A 14,420-nucleotide genomic window follows, 5' to 3' on the forward strand; every position below is an offset into this window, starting at 1 on the left:
GGACCTAGCCAGCGTGCGTTCTATTTGTCCACCCGACTCGATCTGCGAGTCGGATTTCCGAGTTACGAACCGGAAGTTGCAAATAGAACGCCCCCGAGGTCGTAAAAACGACTCGTCAACTCGCCTGAACTCAGAGGACCCCGAGTTCAGTAGTAACAAAGATGGCTACCCCGAGCATCACACGTAAGTAAACATTGTGGGTTTCCCTCCTATTTTAAAGCACTTGTGTTTTTGTTTGTAACCAAATGAAGAAGAAGTCGTACACATAGCACTGTGTACATTACTGTTACCTATAGGCGTGTCGTTACAGTCTTATTATGTGTTAAAATACCGCCTATTTTGTAGCTTGTGCAGCTGAAATTGGCTCGAGACGCTCCGTGTTGCTATGACAACAATGCCGATTCTTGAGCAGAAACGCAAAAACCCGGGGGTCACTTCGTCACACCCGAGCTGCAAGTCGCGATTACGAGACAAATAGAACGCATCTGGGGGGGGCGGCTCGCCAGCCCGGGACAGTCTTTTATTTGGGGTGGCACTTGAATTCACCTGAATTCAACCAGTTTCGTGTTCGGGTTTGTTCGTAAATGCACCAGCGACTCCACTGGGGGGCAGCTGCAGCGCTGTGTTTCGTATCAGCAGAGATTTAACAGGCAGAACCATCGCGAGAGTTCAGAGTGAAAGACGTGCACTGCTGTTGCACGCAAGCTGTTGCCGTAAACGGGATGTACTCTTTTACAGGTGAGCCGGTGTAGTTTTGTGCACAATGATGCTAAAGTTAATATAAGTGTTGGGTTAGAAGTGTGAAGAAGAAGTGTGATATAACAGAAGTGAAATAGAAGTGTGATATAACATGTAATGAAACGGAAAGGTTAACTTAGAGATCCCGGTTGTTTAATGCAGACGTGATGTGTTTGCGGGCCATTCTTTTTTTCTTCTTTTTTTTTTACAGAAAACCTTGTGAAGTAAATCTGTTGTCGTGAGACCAAGAAATGGACCTCACCATTGAGTCCGTTTACACCTGATATAATGTGACGATATGCCCATTTCCATGTTCCAAAATTAATAATATAGAAAGAAATTAACGTTTTTTTTACAGCATTGTAGTTGCCATGTGTTGGATATTATGAGTTATTATCAATTTAAATTAATAAAACAAAGCATGTCATGTTGTGTGTCATTTTGCACTGGTTCAGTGTCCTCAACCTGGCCACCCGCTTGAACTTTGAGTCTAGGGAGGAGGGTGAGACATGGAGGAGACATCCCTCTCTGAAACTCTGAATCTGTGTCTGCAGTACACATTTTAAACCCTCTCTCAATGTTACATACATGCATTTAAATCGTTTCTTTCACTACACTTCTCCCTTTGTGCAAATAATGTATAAAAATACATTATTTTTTTAAAAATAATGTATAAAAAACAATTACTTTCTGTCTTTTTCCCTCTCTGCAGAAGACCACGATGACTTTGGAGACCGCAGCACGCAGCACGGCTCCACCTCGGAGAGACTGCATGTGGACGCCCCTGGCTCCTCCCACATGTCCAGTCACAGCGGGGAGCTGCGGATCCTGAGCGTCCACGGAAAAGGGGAGGGCCCACTGGCGGTGTACGGCCGTGACACCCTCTTCACCGCGTCCAAACTGGAGTCCATGAGCCCGCTGTCCACGGACCACAGCGTGGTCACGGGCCTGGAGCGCGGCGAGCAGCTGGTCCGCCGTGAGGAGCTGACTGGGCAGGTTGGAAAGCAGCAGACCCCAGACACCATTTCAATCAAGGTTGAAGAGGATATTGGTGGAGGCACGCCCGCTGTAGGTTACACCTAAAGCACACACCAATAGAGAGCACACCCCTTCATGATTCAATGTGTCGTTAGTGGGGATCGACAACTATTCTGCGCAAATAGAATAAAATAATGTCTTGTGTGTGTTTCCTTCTTTATGTGGAAAGCAGCAGACCCCAGACACCATTTCAATCAAGGTTGAAGAGGAGATTGGTGGAGGCACGCCCGCTGTAGGTTAGTAATACACATTGCATCCATGCAAGCAAACAACCTGGATCAACTGAGGATGTACTCGATTCTACCTGCGCTAAAAAGCCTGTTCCTCTTTTGAAAGCGTATCAGGACCAGAGCCCTGCTAAAACACAAGGACTACTTATACAGTTTATAGTAGAATGATTTACGTCTTCTTCATGGAAGACGGTGTCAGGAAAGCTGAGATCAGCTCTGATTCCCAATATACTGTAACTACAGTATTGATAAAACAGGGCATCGGAAACAACAGATGACCTGGGTTGTGTCTCTATGACCTCCCTACATCCTTCAAAGGCGGAGATGTAGTGGTGCCTTCTCAGCTGGAGCCTTTGACCCTTGACCCCCCCAAGGGGGACAAGGAAAAGGCATAATCAACAAAAAGAAGTTAGAAGGAATGTCAAAATATAATTCTTCCAATACACCAGTGTGTACAAAGTTCATACTGTATCCCTTTGTGCAAATAATGAATTAATACCATTACTTTCTCTGTCTTTGTTTTCCTCTCTGCAGAAGACAGCAATGACATTAGAGACCGCAGCACGCAGCACGGCGCCACCTCAGAGAGTCTGCATGTGGACGCCCCTGGCTCCTCCCACATGTCCAGTCACAGCGGGGAGCTGAGGATCCTGAGCGTCCACGGAAAAGGGGAGGGCCCACTGGCGGTGTACGGCCGTGACACCCTCTTCACCGCGTCCAAACTGGAGTCCATGAGCCCGCTGCCCACGGACCACAGCGTGGTCACGGGCCTGGAGCGCGGCGAGCAGCTGGTCCGCCGTGAGGAGCTGACTGGGCAGGTTGGAAAGCAGCAGACCCCAGACACCATTTCAATCAAGGTTGAAGAGGAGATTGGTGGAGGCACGCCCGCTGTAGGTTAGTAATACACATTGCATCCATGCAAGCAAACAACCTGGATCAACTGAGGATGTACTCGATTCTACCTGCGCTAAAAAGCCTGTTCCTCTTTTGAAAGCGTATCAGGACCAGAGCCCTGCTAAAACACAAGGACTACTTATACAGTTTATAGTAGAATGATTTACGTCTTCTTCATGGAAGACGGTGTCAGGAAAGCTGAGATCAGCTCTGATTCCCAATATACTGTAACTACAGTATTGATAAAACAGGGCATCGGAAACAACAGATGACCTGGGTTGTGTCTCTATGACCTCCCTACATCCTTCAAAGGCGGAGATGTAGAGGTGCCTTCTCAGCTGGAGCCTTTGACCCTTGACCCCCCCCAAGGGGGACAAGGAAAAGGCATAATCAACAAAAAGAAGTTAGAAGGAATGTCAAAATATAATTCTTCCACTACACCAGTGTGTACAAAGTTCATACTGTATCCCTTTGTGCAAATAATGAATTAATACCATTACTTTCTCTGTCTTTGTTTTCCTCTCTGCAGAAGACAGCAATGACATTAGAGACCGCAGCACGCAGCACGGCGCCACCTCAGAGAGTCTGCATGTGGACGCCCCTGGCTCCTCCCACATGTCCAGTCACAGCGGGGAGCTGAGGATCCTGAGCGTCCACGGAAAAGGGGAGGGCCCACTGGCCGTGGACGGCCGTGACACCCTCTTCACCGCGTCCAAACTGGAGTCCATGAGCCCGCTGTCCACGGACCACAGCGTGGTCACGGGCCTGGAGCGCGGCGAGCAGCTGGTCCGCCGTGAGGAGCTGACTGGGCAGGTTGGAAAGCAGCAGACCCCAGACACCATTTCAATCAAGGTTGAAGAGGATATTGGTGGAGGCACGCCCGCTGTAGGTTACACCTAAAGCACACACCAATAGAGAGCACACCCCTTCATGATTCAATGTGTCGTTAGTGGGGATCGACAACTATTCTGTGCAAATAGAATAAAATAATGTCTTGTGTGTGTTTCCTTCTTTATGTGGAAAGCAGCAGACCCCAGACACCATTTCAATCAAGGTTGAAGAGGAGATTGGTGGAGGCACGCCCGCTGTAGGTTAGTAATACACATTGCATCCATGCAAGCAAACGACCTGGATCAACTGAGGATGTACTCGATTCTACCTGCGCTAAAAAGCCTGTTCCTCTTTTGAAAGCGTATCAGGACCACAGCCCTGCTAAAACACAAGGACTACTTATACAGTTTATAGTAGAATGATTTACGTCTTCTTCATGGAAGACGGTGTCAGGAAAGCTGAGATCAGCTCTGACTCCCAATATAACTACAGCATTGATAAAACAGGGCATCGAAAACAACAGATGACCTGGGTTGTGTCTCTATGACCTCCCTACATCCTTCAAAGGCGGAGATGTAGTGGTGCCTTCTCAGCTGGAGCCTTTGACCCTTGACCCCCCCCAAGGGGGACAAGGAAAAGGCATAATCAACAAAAAGAAGTTAGAAGGAATGTCAAAATATAATTCTTCCAATACACCAGTGTGTACAAAGTTCATACTGTATCCCTTTGTGCAAATAATGAATTAATACCATTACTTTCTCTGTCTTTGTTTTCCTCTCTGCAGAAGACAGCAATGACATTAGAGACCGCAGCACGCAGCACGGCGCCACCTCAGAGAGTCTGCATGTGGACGCCCCTGGCTCCTCCCACATGTCCAGTCACAGCGGGGAGCTGAGGATCCTGAGCGTCCACGGAAAAGGGGAGGGCCCACTGGCGGTGTACGGCCGTGACACCCTCTTCACCGCGTCCAAACTGGAGTCCATGAGCCCGCTGTCCACGGACCACAGCGTGGTCACGGGCCTGGAGCGCGGCGAGCAGCTGGTCCGCCGTGAGGAGCTGACTGGGCAGGTTGGAAAGCAGCAGACCCCAGACACCATTTCAATCAAGGTTGAAGAGGAGATTGGTGGAGGCACGCCCGCTGTAGGTTAGTAATACACATTGCATCCATGCAAGCAAACGACCTGGATCAACTGAGGATGTACTCGATTCTACCTGCGCTAAAAAGCCTGTTCCTCTTTTGAAAGCGTATCAGGACCACAGCCCTGCTAAAACACAAGGACTACTTATACAGTTTATAGTAGAATGATTTACGTCTTCTTCATGGAAGACGGTGTCAGGAAAGCTGAGATCAGCTCTGACTCCCAATATAACTACAGCATTGATAAAACAGGGCATCGAAAACAACAGATGACCTGGGTTGTGTCTCTATGACCTCCCTACATCCTTCAAAGGCGGAGATGTAGTGGTGCCTTCTCAGCTGGAGCCTTTGACCCTTGACCCCCCCAAGGGGGACAAGGAAAAGGCATAATCAACAAAAAGAAGTTAGAAGGAATGTCAAAATATAATTCTTCCAATACACCAGTGTGTACAAAGTTCATACTGTATCCCTTTGTGCAAATAATGAATTAATACCATTACTTTCTCTGTCTTTGTTTTCCTCTCTGCAGAAGACAGCAATGACATTAGAGACCGCAGCACGCAGCGCGGCGCCACCTCAGAGAGTCTGCATGTGGACGCCCCTGGCTCCTCCCACATGTCCAGTCACAGCGGGGAGCTGAGGATCCTGAGCGTCCACGGAAAAGGGGAGGGCCCACTGGCGGTGGACGGCCGTGACACCCTCTTCACCGCGTCCAAACTGGAGTCCATGAGCCCGCTGTCCACGGACCACAGCGTGGTCACGGGCCTGGAGCGCGGCGAGCAGCTGGTCCGCCGTGAGGAGCTGACTGGGCAGGTTGGAAGTCATCTTCTCATTCACCGTCCAAAAGAGAGGCTTCCTCTGTTACACCTAAAGCACACACCAATAGAGAGCACACCCCTTCATGATTCAATGTGTCGTTAGTGGGGATCGACAACTATTCTGCGCAAATAGAATAAAATAATGTCTTGTGTGTGTTTCCTTCTTTATGTGGAAAGCAGCAGACCCCAGACACCATTTCAATCAAGGTTGAAGAGGAGATTGGTGGAGGCACGCCCGCTGTAGGTTAGTAATACACATTGCATCCATGCAAGCAAACGACCTGGATCAACTGAGGATGTACTAGAGTCTACCTGCGCTAAAAAGCCTGTTCCTCTTTTGAAAGCGTATCAGGACCAGAGCCCTGATAAAACACAAGGACTACTTATACAGTTTATAGTAGAATGATTTACGTCTTCTTCATGGAAGACGGGTGTCAGGAAAGCTGAGATCAGCTCTGATTCCCAATATACTGTAACTACAGTATTGATAAAACAGGGCATCGGAAACAACAGATGACCTGGGTTGTGTCTCTATGACCTCCCTACATCCTTCAAAGGCGGAGATGTAGAGGTGCCTTCTCAGCTGGAGCCTTTGACCCTTGACCCCCCCCAAGGGGGACAAGGAAAATGCATAATCAACAAAAAGAAGTTAGAAGGAATGTCAAAATATAATTCTTCCAATACACCAGTGTGTACAAAGTACATACTGTATCCCTTTGTGCAAATAATGAATTAATACCATTACTTTCTCTGTCTTTGTTTTCCTCTCTGCAGAAGACAGCAATGACATTAGAGACCGCAGCACGCAGCGCGGCGCCACCTCAGAGAGTCTGCATGTGGACGCCCCTGGCTCCACCCACATGTCCAGTCACAGCGGGGAGCTGCGGATCCTGAGCGTCTACGGAAAAGGGGAGGGCCCACTGGCGGTGGACGGCCGTGACACCCTCTTCACCGCGTCCGAACTGGAGTCCCTGAGCCCGCTGTCCACGGACCACAGCGTGGCCAAGAGCCTGAACTGCAGTGTGCGGCTCGTCCGCCTTGAGGAGCTGACTGGGCATCAGGGCGGCCGCAAGGGCCGGCCAGGTGTCTTGTGTGGCAAGGTTTTTCCCAACAATGCCAATATGACTGTCCACATGAGGACCCAACCAGACGAGAAGCCGTACGGGTGCGACCAATGCACGAAGCGCTTCAGACGGAAAGGCTCCCTGAAGATCCACATGAGGACTCACACCGGCGAGAAGCCCTACAAGTGTGACCAATGCGTGAAGCGCTTCAGAAAGAGGTCCAAGCTGAAGATCCACATGAGGACTCACACCGGGAAGAAGCCCTACAGGTGTGACCAATGCACGAAGAGCTTCAGAGATCAATGTGACCTGAAGATCCACATGACGACTCACACCGGGGAGAAGCCCTACAGGTGTGACCAATGCACGAAGAGCTTCAGATATCGACGTGACCTGAAGATCCACATGACGACTCACACTGGGGAGAAGCCCTACAGGTGTGACCAATGCACGAAGAGCTTCGGACAGCAACGTGGCCTGAAGAACCACATGATGACTCACTCCGGGGAGAAGCCCTACAGGTGTGACCAATGCACGAAGAGCTTCGGACATGAACGTGACCTGAAGAACCACATGATGACTCACTCCGGGGAGAAGCCCTACAGGTGTGACCAATGCACGAAGAGCTTCAGACAGACAGGCACCTTGATGCGCCATATGAGGACGCACTCCGAGGAGATGCCCTACAAGTGTGACCAATGCACAAAGAGCTTCAGTCATATCGCCTCCCTGAAGATCCACGTGAGGTCTCACACCAGGGAGATGCCCTACAAGTGTGACCAATGCACGAAGCGCTTCAGTCATATCTCCTCCCTGAAGAGCCACCTGAGGACTCACACCGGGGAGAAGCCCTACAAGTGTGACCAATGCACGAAGAGCTTCAGTTTGAAAGGCACCCTGAAGATCCACACGAGGACTCACACCGGGGAGAAGCCCTACAAGTGTGACCAATGCACGAAGAGCTTCGGAAAGAGCTCCAAGCTGAAGAGCCACATGAGGACTCACACCGGCGAGAAGCCCTACAAGTGTGACCAATGCGCAAAGTGCTTCAGTCAGAAGGACACCCTGAAGATCCACATGAGGACTCACACCGGGGAGAAGCCCTACAAGTGTGACCAATGCACGAAGAGCTTCAGACGGAACAACTTGCTGATGGTCCACATGAGGACTCACACTGGGGAGAAGCCCTACAAGTGTGACCAATGCACGAAGAGCTTCGGAAAGAGCTCCAAGCTGAAGAGCCACATGAGGACTCACACCGGCGAGAAGCCCTACAAGTGTGACCAATGCGCAAAGTGCTTCAGTCGGAAGGGCCCCCTGAATATCCACATGAGGACGCACACCGGGGACAGGCCCTACAGGTGTGACCAATGCACGAAGAGCTTCAGACGGAGCCACGCGCTGATGGTCCACAGCAGGACTCACACCGGGTAGAAGCCCTGCGTGTGTCTGCAGTGCAACGCCAGCTACAGCGACCCAAGCACTTTGCGTGTGCACATGCTCAAGCACACGGGCAATGGGGTGCTTTGATTGGCACCTCTATCCTGTATTTGTTTAAATGTTCTGCTTTTTTTGATTAAATGCTTTCCAACTTTTGATTTTCGCTTTCTGTTTTTATGGTTGATAAATGATGTCTGTGTGATGCAGAATAACTTATATAACATACATAACAGACATTAAGTACTCATTCATTCGACTTTTGAACTATAATCTATATTGAACTTGCGGAATCTACAATACAATCTGCGATATTTCAACGACAAGCAGGTGAAAGAGATCGATTTAGCCGTCTAGCCCCATAGACCCCCATTCAATCTGCACTCATGCGATCACCCCCAGTGGAATTCTAATGGAACTGCAACCAAGTTCGATACAATGGGGCTCAATAGAGAGTGCCAAGGCTCTCCATAGACGGGCTCTGCCCCCAGGAGCAGTGCCTTCTTCCGCAATCCACCCGTGCTCAGTGGCCAAGCCTGGTATTGCCGTTTTTCAGCGGGCTGTGGACGAACGAGTCCCTCAAATCATGGGGCACCGAAGTAGATATCCACGTTCACTCCAATACAAGTGGGGAACAGGATTGTGTCTCTGCAAATTTTCTCTGGATATCAATCAAAGGCTCATAATTATCTTAGGACCATGCACTATTAAAATGTAAGTTTTCTCTTTTCAAAATGCCACCTCAAGCGTTTTATTAGGGGTGGGCAGCAGAAAGGAGTTGTAGTGAAAATAATGTTTCGGCCGGGCCTCCGAGAGGGCTCAGTGCACGTATAGTATCACATATAGTGAATAATCGGGGGTGGGGGGGGGGGTTAGTAATTTATACTTCCATGGTCGGTAAACAATGTGACTGTGCTCGCTCAGACCTCTCGCTTATGATGCTACAATGCTAACAATGCTAGAGAACGAGAATATTTCTACATCCGGAAATTCATGCACTAGGGCGTGGCTAGGCTCCCATGATGCGGAAGCAGTTCTCTCCTTGATGTCGCCCTGCGCCACTGGGCAGTTTCCATAGGAATGAATGGGGGCCATGTTTGAATCCGGTGTCCATTCTTTATAGGTCCATGCCACAAGGGTACTGTCGGCGGTGAAAACGCACTGCCGGGGGGCGATATTTTTTTTCCGTATCCCAGACTTATCCTACGAAAAGAAATATCGCCCCCGGTGGTGGGAGGACTGGTTTCCAGTCAGTCTCCTGTGGGCGAAGTGGAGGATATACCATTAGGCCTACAACTGTTCGGAGGTTGTACAAATTTTATGATTTGATTTGTTCAACCATGTTAATGTATCTATTTCTAGTTACTGAATTGGATTTAATGGTTGAATTATTTCCATACATTAATTAACAAATACTTAAAGTGGCAAATAATAAAACATTGCAATGAAAACGACAGTTTCTGTGGGGATGTACGGCAAAAACACTTACAGAACAATAGAAGATATAAATCCTAGATATCCTACAATGACGACGTGCATGCATTCCCGGTGACCGCCGGCAGAGGGCGCTGCTGTCCGCCGGCAGAGGGGCAACTACTGTCCGCCGGCAGAGGGCGCTGCTGCTAAAGGAAACCGCGTGGCCGGCTCCTGCTGCGAGCGGAGCCACTCGAGGTGTTTTCCAGGACTCTCCCATCAGCGAGGAGCGAGGAGGAGCGAGTGTGCTGAGCGGTGGGGAGGGGGGGGAGGGGGGGGCCTTGACGCTGAGAATCACCGCCCAGAGTTCCCAGTTCCGCTCTCTGCACGCACCAGCGACCGGAGCGCGATGGACCAAGGATGAGTCTGACAGGCGCGGAGTCTTTCTCACACCCGAGACGCAGACACTGAAAGTCTGAGGAAAACTTTTTTATTTGACATTTTGTGGATTTCCCCTTTCATGCCTTTTTAGGGTGAGTTGTGTTATTTTCGATTCATGAATCTTAATAGCGGATGTGGGACTTGTTGGGAAAATGTTTTTCTTTGGAATAGGCCTAATGTATGTCTGTTGTGAGAATACTATCTTATTGGGATAGTTGAGTCCATGATTATGTTCTAACTATAATCTCCGAATTAATTAATTCAAAATCAAAATCTAACCTGACCATACAGGTGTGGCGTCGCTTAAATCAGCCGTGAATGACTTATTTCCTATATATATATATATATATATTTTTTTTTTTATGGTCAATCAATTCAATCAGAAAATTCTAATTTTAGAAAGGTTGAGACTGGTTTCTAAGTGATGCGCAGATTCCACACATATCGTCACTTTGACAGAAAAGCTCGAGTGGAAATTGATTTGAAATCATGTCAGCAGCGAGCTGGACCGCAGGGGCGGACTGGGAAAAAAAAAAACACACTAACCAGAAAACGAACGTATCACCAAAACAACCATTAGAGCCTTGTTTGACATGATTTGATGCATTTCTGAACTGGAAGTCTTGTTTCCACTTAATAGTTGGTCAATTGGTAAATTGGTCGACACATTTTCATTATGGGTTAAAGCACAACGAAGTGGCCAGCGGTTTACTGTCATATGCTGGCGTGTCCTAATTCAGTGTTTTAAAAAAGATCGCCTTTTTTGAGAATAAAATCGAACTTGCAGAAGAGAATGCACACGCGCGCGCGCACACACACACACACACACACACACACACACACACACACACACACACACACACACACACACACACACACACACACACACACACACACACACACACACACACACACGTATGACATGGGCCATACATCATATAAATGACAGGGAGGGGCCCTCCATGCTGTGTGATTCTTAATGTTGCATTTGTGTGGCTCTGATTGGACCGGGCGGTCGGCTTCTAGAAAGATCCGGTGAGAGGCAGAGGAACGGAAAGAACAACGGTTGTTAACGCACACACACACACACACACACACACACACACACACACACATGCACACACACACACACACACACACACACACACACACACACACACTCAGATGTGGTCTAATGAGACATTTCTTGCTGAACAGAGATCCATGATCCTGGCTATCTGACGCTGGGCTCTGATTGGTCCGGCTCTGAATAGGGTATTCAACCTAATGATCTGATTGGGCGGTTCGTTCATCTCTGGGCTTTGAGTGTGGATCCCCTCCACTAAGATCCCCTCTTAGTGGAGGTAAGCTGGTGACCAGGATGAGACCGTCAGGGGGAGGGGGGGGGGGCTGGGGGGGCATGTGTGCATGTGTGTGTGTGTAGCCTCTAGGTTAATATTGAGTGTTTGTAGTATGTGTGTGTGTGTGTGTGTGTGTGTGTGTGTGTGTGTGTGTGTGTGTGCATGAGTGTGTGTGTGCGCGTGTGTGTGTGTGTGTGTGTGTGTGTGTGTGTGTGTGTGTGTATGTCTGTAGGTAAAGGGTGTGTGTGTATGTATTTTGAGTATGTGTTGCATGGTTGATGTGTGTGTGTGCTTGAGTGTACGTGTGTGTGAGTTGTGCATGTGTGGTGTGATGTGCATGTGTGCGTGTGTGTGTGTGTGTGTGTGTGCAGGTATAAGGTGTGTGTACATGTGTGTTGACTGTGTGTGTGTGTGTGTGTGTGTGTGTGTGCATGAGTGTGTGTGTGTGTTCAGGTATAAGATGTGTCTGCATGTGTGTGTGTGTGAGCATGTGTACCGCCCCCCCCCCCCCCCCCCCCCATTAATCATTCTGTCAGCTGCTCACGTGAGATGCCGCAGGTTCAATTCCCTCGCTCCCCCCCAACGCCGTCCTGTCGGTTTGACACTCTCAGTCTAAATGCACTCACTCTGATGTGATTCCTCCGCTGGCTCGCTGGTGCTCTGTCCACGCTGGTCGTGTCGCTGCGGCGTATGCGGGCTGACGTCCGAGGGTCTAAAGTCTCTAAAGAGGAGGAGGAGGAGGAGGAGTCCTGTTCTCTGCTTCCTCCTCGGCAGACGAGCTCCGACGCCCCCCTCGCCCCGCGACCCCGGAGACATGTCATCACGACGCAGGCAGGGCTGTAAGCCTCCTACTCCTGGACGCCTCACTCACGGTAGACCGCGGCGAATCGCATTTGTAGAGCGCATCTGTAACCAGTAGGCCACTCAAAGCGCTTCACAACACTGCCTCACATTCACACACCGCCGGCCCGAGTCGACCACGCAGGGGGGGTGGGGGGGGGGGGGGGGGGGGGGGCGACGGCCAGCGCAGGGTCAGGAGCAGTCAGGGTGGAGGGCGTCTCGCTCAGGGACACCTCCCACACTCAGCCTAGGAGGAGGAGGAGGAGGAGGAGGAGCCGGGGATCGAACCAGCGACCTGCTCATACCATCGTGAGCTCTCCTCTTTTTCGCCGTGCGTTCCAGAGCGTCCCTCTCTCAGGCTCAGACGCTGAAGAAGGACTGAAGCTCGTTGTGACGCGTCGTTAGTCATAACGCCGGCGGCGGCGCCCCGGTGAGGGTCAGGAGGGGTGAGGTGTTGAGGACCAGGGCCGCGACACCACAGGGTTCTCAGCGTCTCTCGCTTTATAAATAGAGCTGAAAAAAACACCTGGAGACAAACCATCGCCTGCGTCACGCGGCTGCTCTCCTGCTCCCCTGCTGGCCTGGCGGCGCCACGCAGGTCGGACACTTCCTGCTCTGCCTGCTCTCGCCGCGCCCTCCCCTCGGTGGTTCCTCTGGTCCTCGAGGCGTCGGACCAGAGACCTAACCCTAACACACCAGGAGCAGGACGGGGTCAGGGGGCTTCAGGGCCTACAGGTAGACCCTGGGCATCAGGGTTAGAACCCACAACCTCATGGTGATCAGGGTTTGAACCCACAACCTCATGGTCATCAGGGTTAGAACCCACAACCTCATGGTGATCAGGGTTTGAACCCACAACCTCATGGTGATCAGGGTTTGAACCCACAACCTCATGGTGATCAGGGTTAGAACCCACAACCTCATGGTGATCAGGGTTTGAACCCACAACCTCATGGTGATCAGGGTTAGAACCCACAACCTCATGGTGATCAGGGTTTGAACCCACAACCTCATGGTGCTCAGGGTTTGAACCCACAACCTCATGGCCATCAGGGTTTGAACCCACAACCTCATGGCCGAGTGGTCCCTGCTCAGGGGACTGATCAGGTCCTCATGTGACCCGGGGCGACGGCCTATCATCAGAGAGTGTCGTTGAAGAGCCGGTGAGAGTCACTCCACCGTGTTATGAGACTTCCACAGTGGCGGAGCTATCTGCCCGATCAACACAGTAATTCAGTTTATAATGAGTTGTTCCGCTGAATCCGACCGCCGTGACTGGTTCTCTCTGAGTGGGAGGGAGGGGGGGTCTGCTGGTGTGAGCCGGGGGCCAGACTCTCGGACTCTGGACAAAACTCAAGAAAAATGCACAGCGGAACTTTTCCTCACTTTATTTGGGTCACGATGTCAAAGGTGCTTTAGTTCCTTGTCATTCAATCGGTCGGAGGCCGGAGTGAGTTACCCCTAACCGTCACACAGTTAGTGCCTTGCTCTACCACTGAGCTACACGGGGAATAGAACCCCTAACCCTGCAGTGTTAAGGCCAAAGTATACTACTACTCCAACTCCATAATCCGTAATCCGACTCCGTAACTATGGAGACCGTTGGAGCCTTCGCAGTTCTCTGTCGGGATGTCGGATACGCGATGCAATTCGCCGCCCGATCGCTCTTATCTGCTGACTACTAACCACGTAAATAGTGTTGAAAATGAACTTCCAAAGCTTTTGAGATCTTATCTGGTGTTTTATTGGTCCTTGCAAAGTAAATAAGGTGCAAAGTCAAACCGGGGAAAAGTGATTCCGGAAATGATTTTGTTAGAGGACCAATCACAGCCCCTTTGCCGTCGCAAAAATATCGCGTGCGTCCAAAAATATTGGACGCACGCGTAGAGCTACGGAGAGGCTCTCCGTCGACGGAGAGGGCTCGCCGTGTCTACGTACAGCACTTTACGGAGTAGCATAAACCAGCCTCTAATGCCTTGCTCTACGTACAGGTCTATACAGGGAATACAACCCCTAACCCTGCACTGTGAGTGCCTTGCTCCAGGTGCGGGGCTGTGGTTGTAAAGAGTGAGAGCCGCGGAGAAGGAGAAGTCAAAGCGTCGGTTCGGCCCCCGACGGCAGGGGCCCCCGGGGGCCGGCGTCGTCAGCAGGAGATCATATTATCAGACTTCCTCATCGCATCACAAAGAATCATTTCC

General features: G+C 50.3%; 1 protein-coding gene across 1 annotated transcript; it reads left to right on the forward strand.

The window, feature by feature from the left end:
* Window positions 1-48: 48 nt before the first annotated feature.
* LOC311351911 (uncharacterized protein) lies at window positions 49-8,327 on the forward strand. Its single transcript, XM_084472070.1, has 10 exons — window positions 49-183; window positions 1,451-1,773; window positions 1,976-2,012; window positions 2,541-2,900; window positions 3,430-3,752; window positions 3,955-3,991; window positions 4,516-4,875; window positions 5,399-5,682; window positions 5,865-5,931; window positions 6,462-8,327. Exons 1-10 carry the CDS (start codon window positions 162-164, stop codon window positions 8,183-8,185), a joined length of 3,537 nt encoding a protein of 1,178 aa, XP_084328196.1. The 5' UTR covers window positions 49-161; the 3' UTR covers window positions 8,186-8,327.
* Window positions 8,328-14,420: the final 6,093 nt, after the last annotated feature.

The sequence above is a fragment of the Micromesistius poutassou genome, assembly GCF_964030765.1.
Source record: "Micromesistius poutassou genome assembly, chromosome: 8".
Classification (NCBI taxonomy): domain Eukaryota; kingdom Metazoa; phylum Chordata; class Actinopteri; order Gadiformes; family Gadidae; genus Micromesistius; species Micromesistius poutassou.

What these genes read in the sequence shown, in the direction of transcription:
- LOC311351911 (XM_084472070.1), top strand. Translation starts at nt 162, where the DNA reads ATGGCTACCCCGAGCATCACAC. An exon ending in TGGAGGCACGCCCGCTGTAG is followed by an intron (nt 2,901 to 3,429) that starts GTTAGTAATACA and finishes TCCTCTCTGCAG; the next exon opens with AAGACAGCAATGACATTAGA. An exon ending in TGGAGGCACGCCCGCTGTAG is followed by an intron (nt 4,876 to 5,398) that starts GTTAGTAATACA and finishes TCCTCTCTGCAG; the next exon opens with AAGACAGCAATGACATTAGA.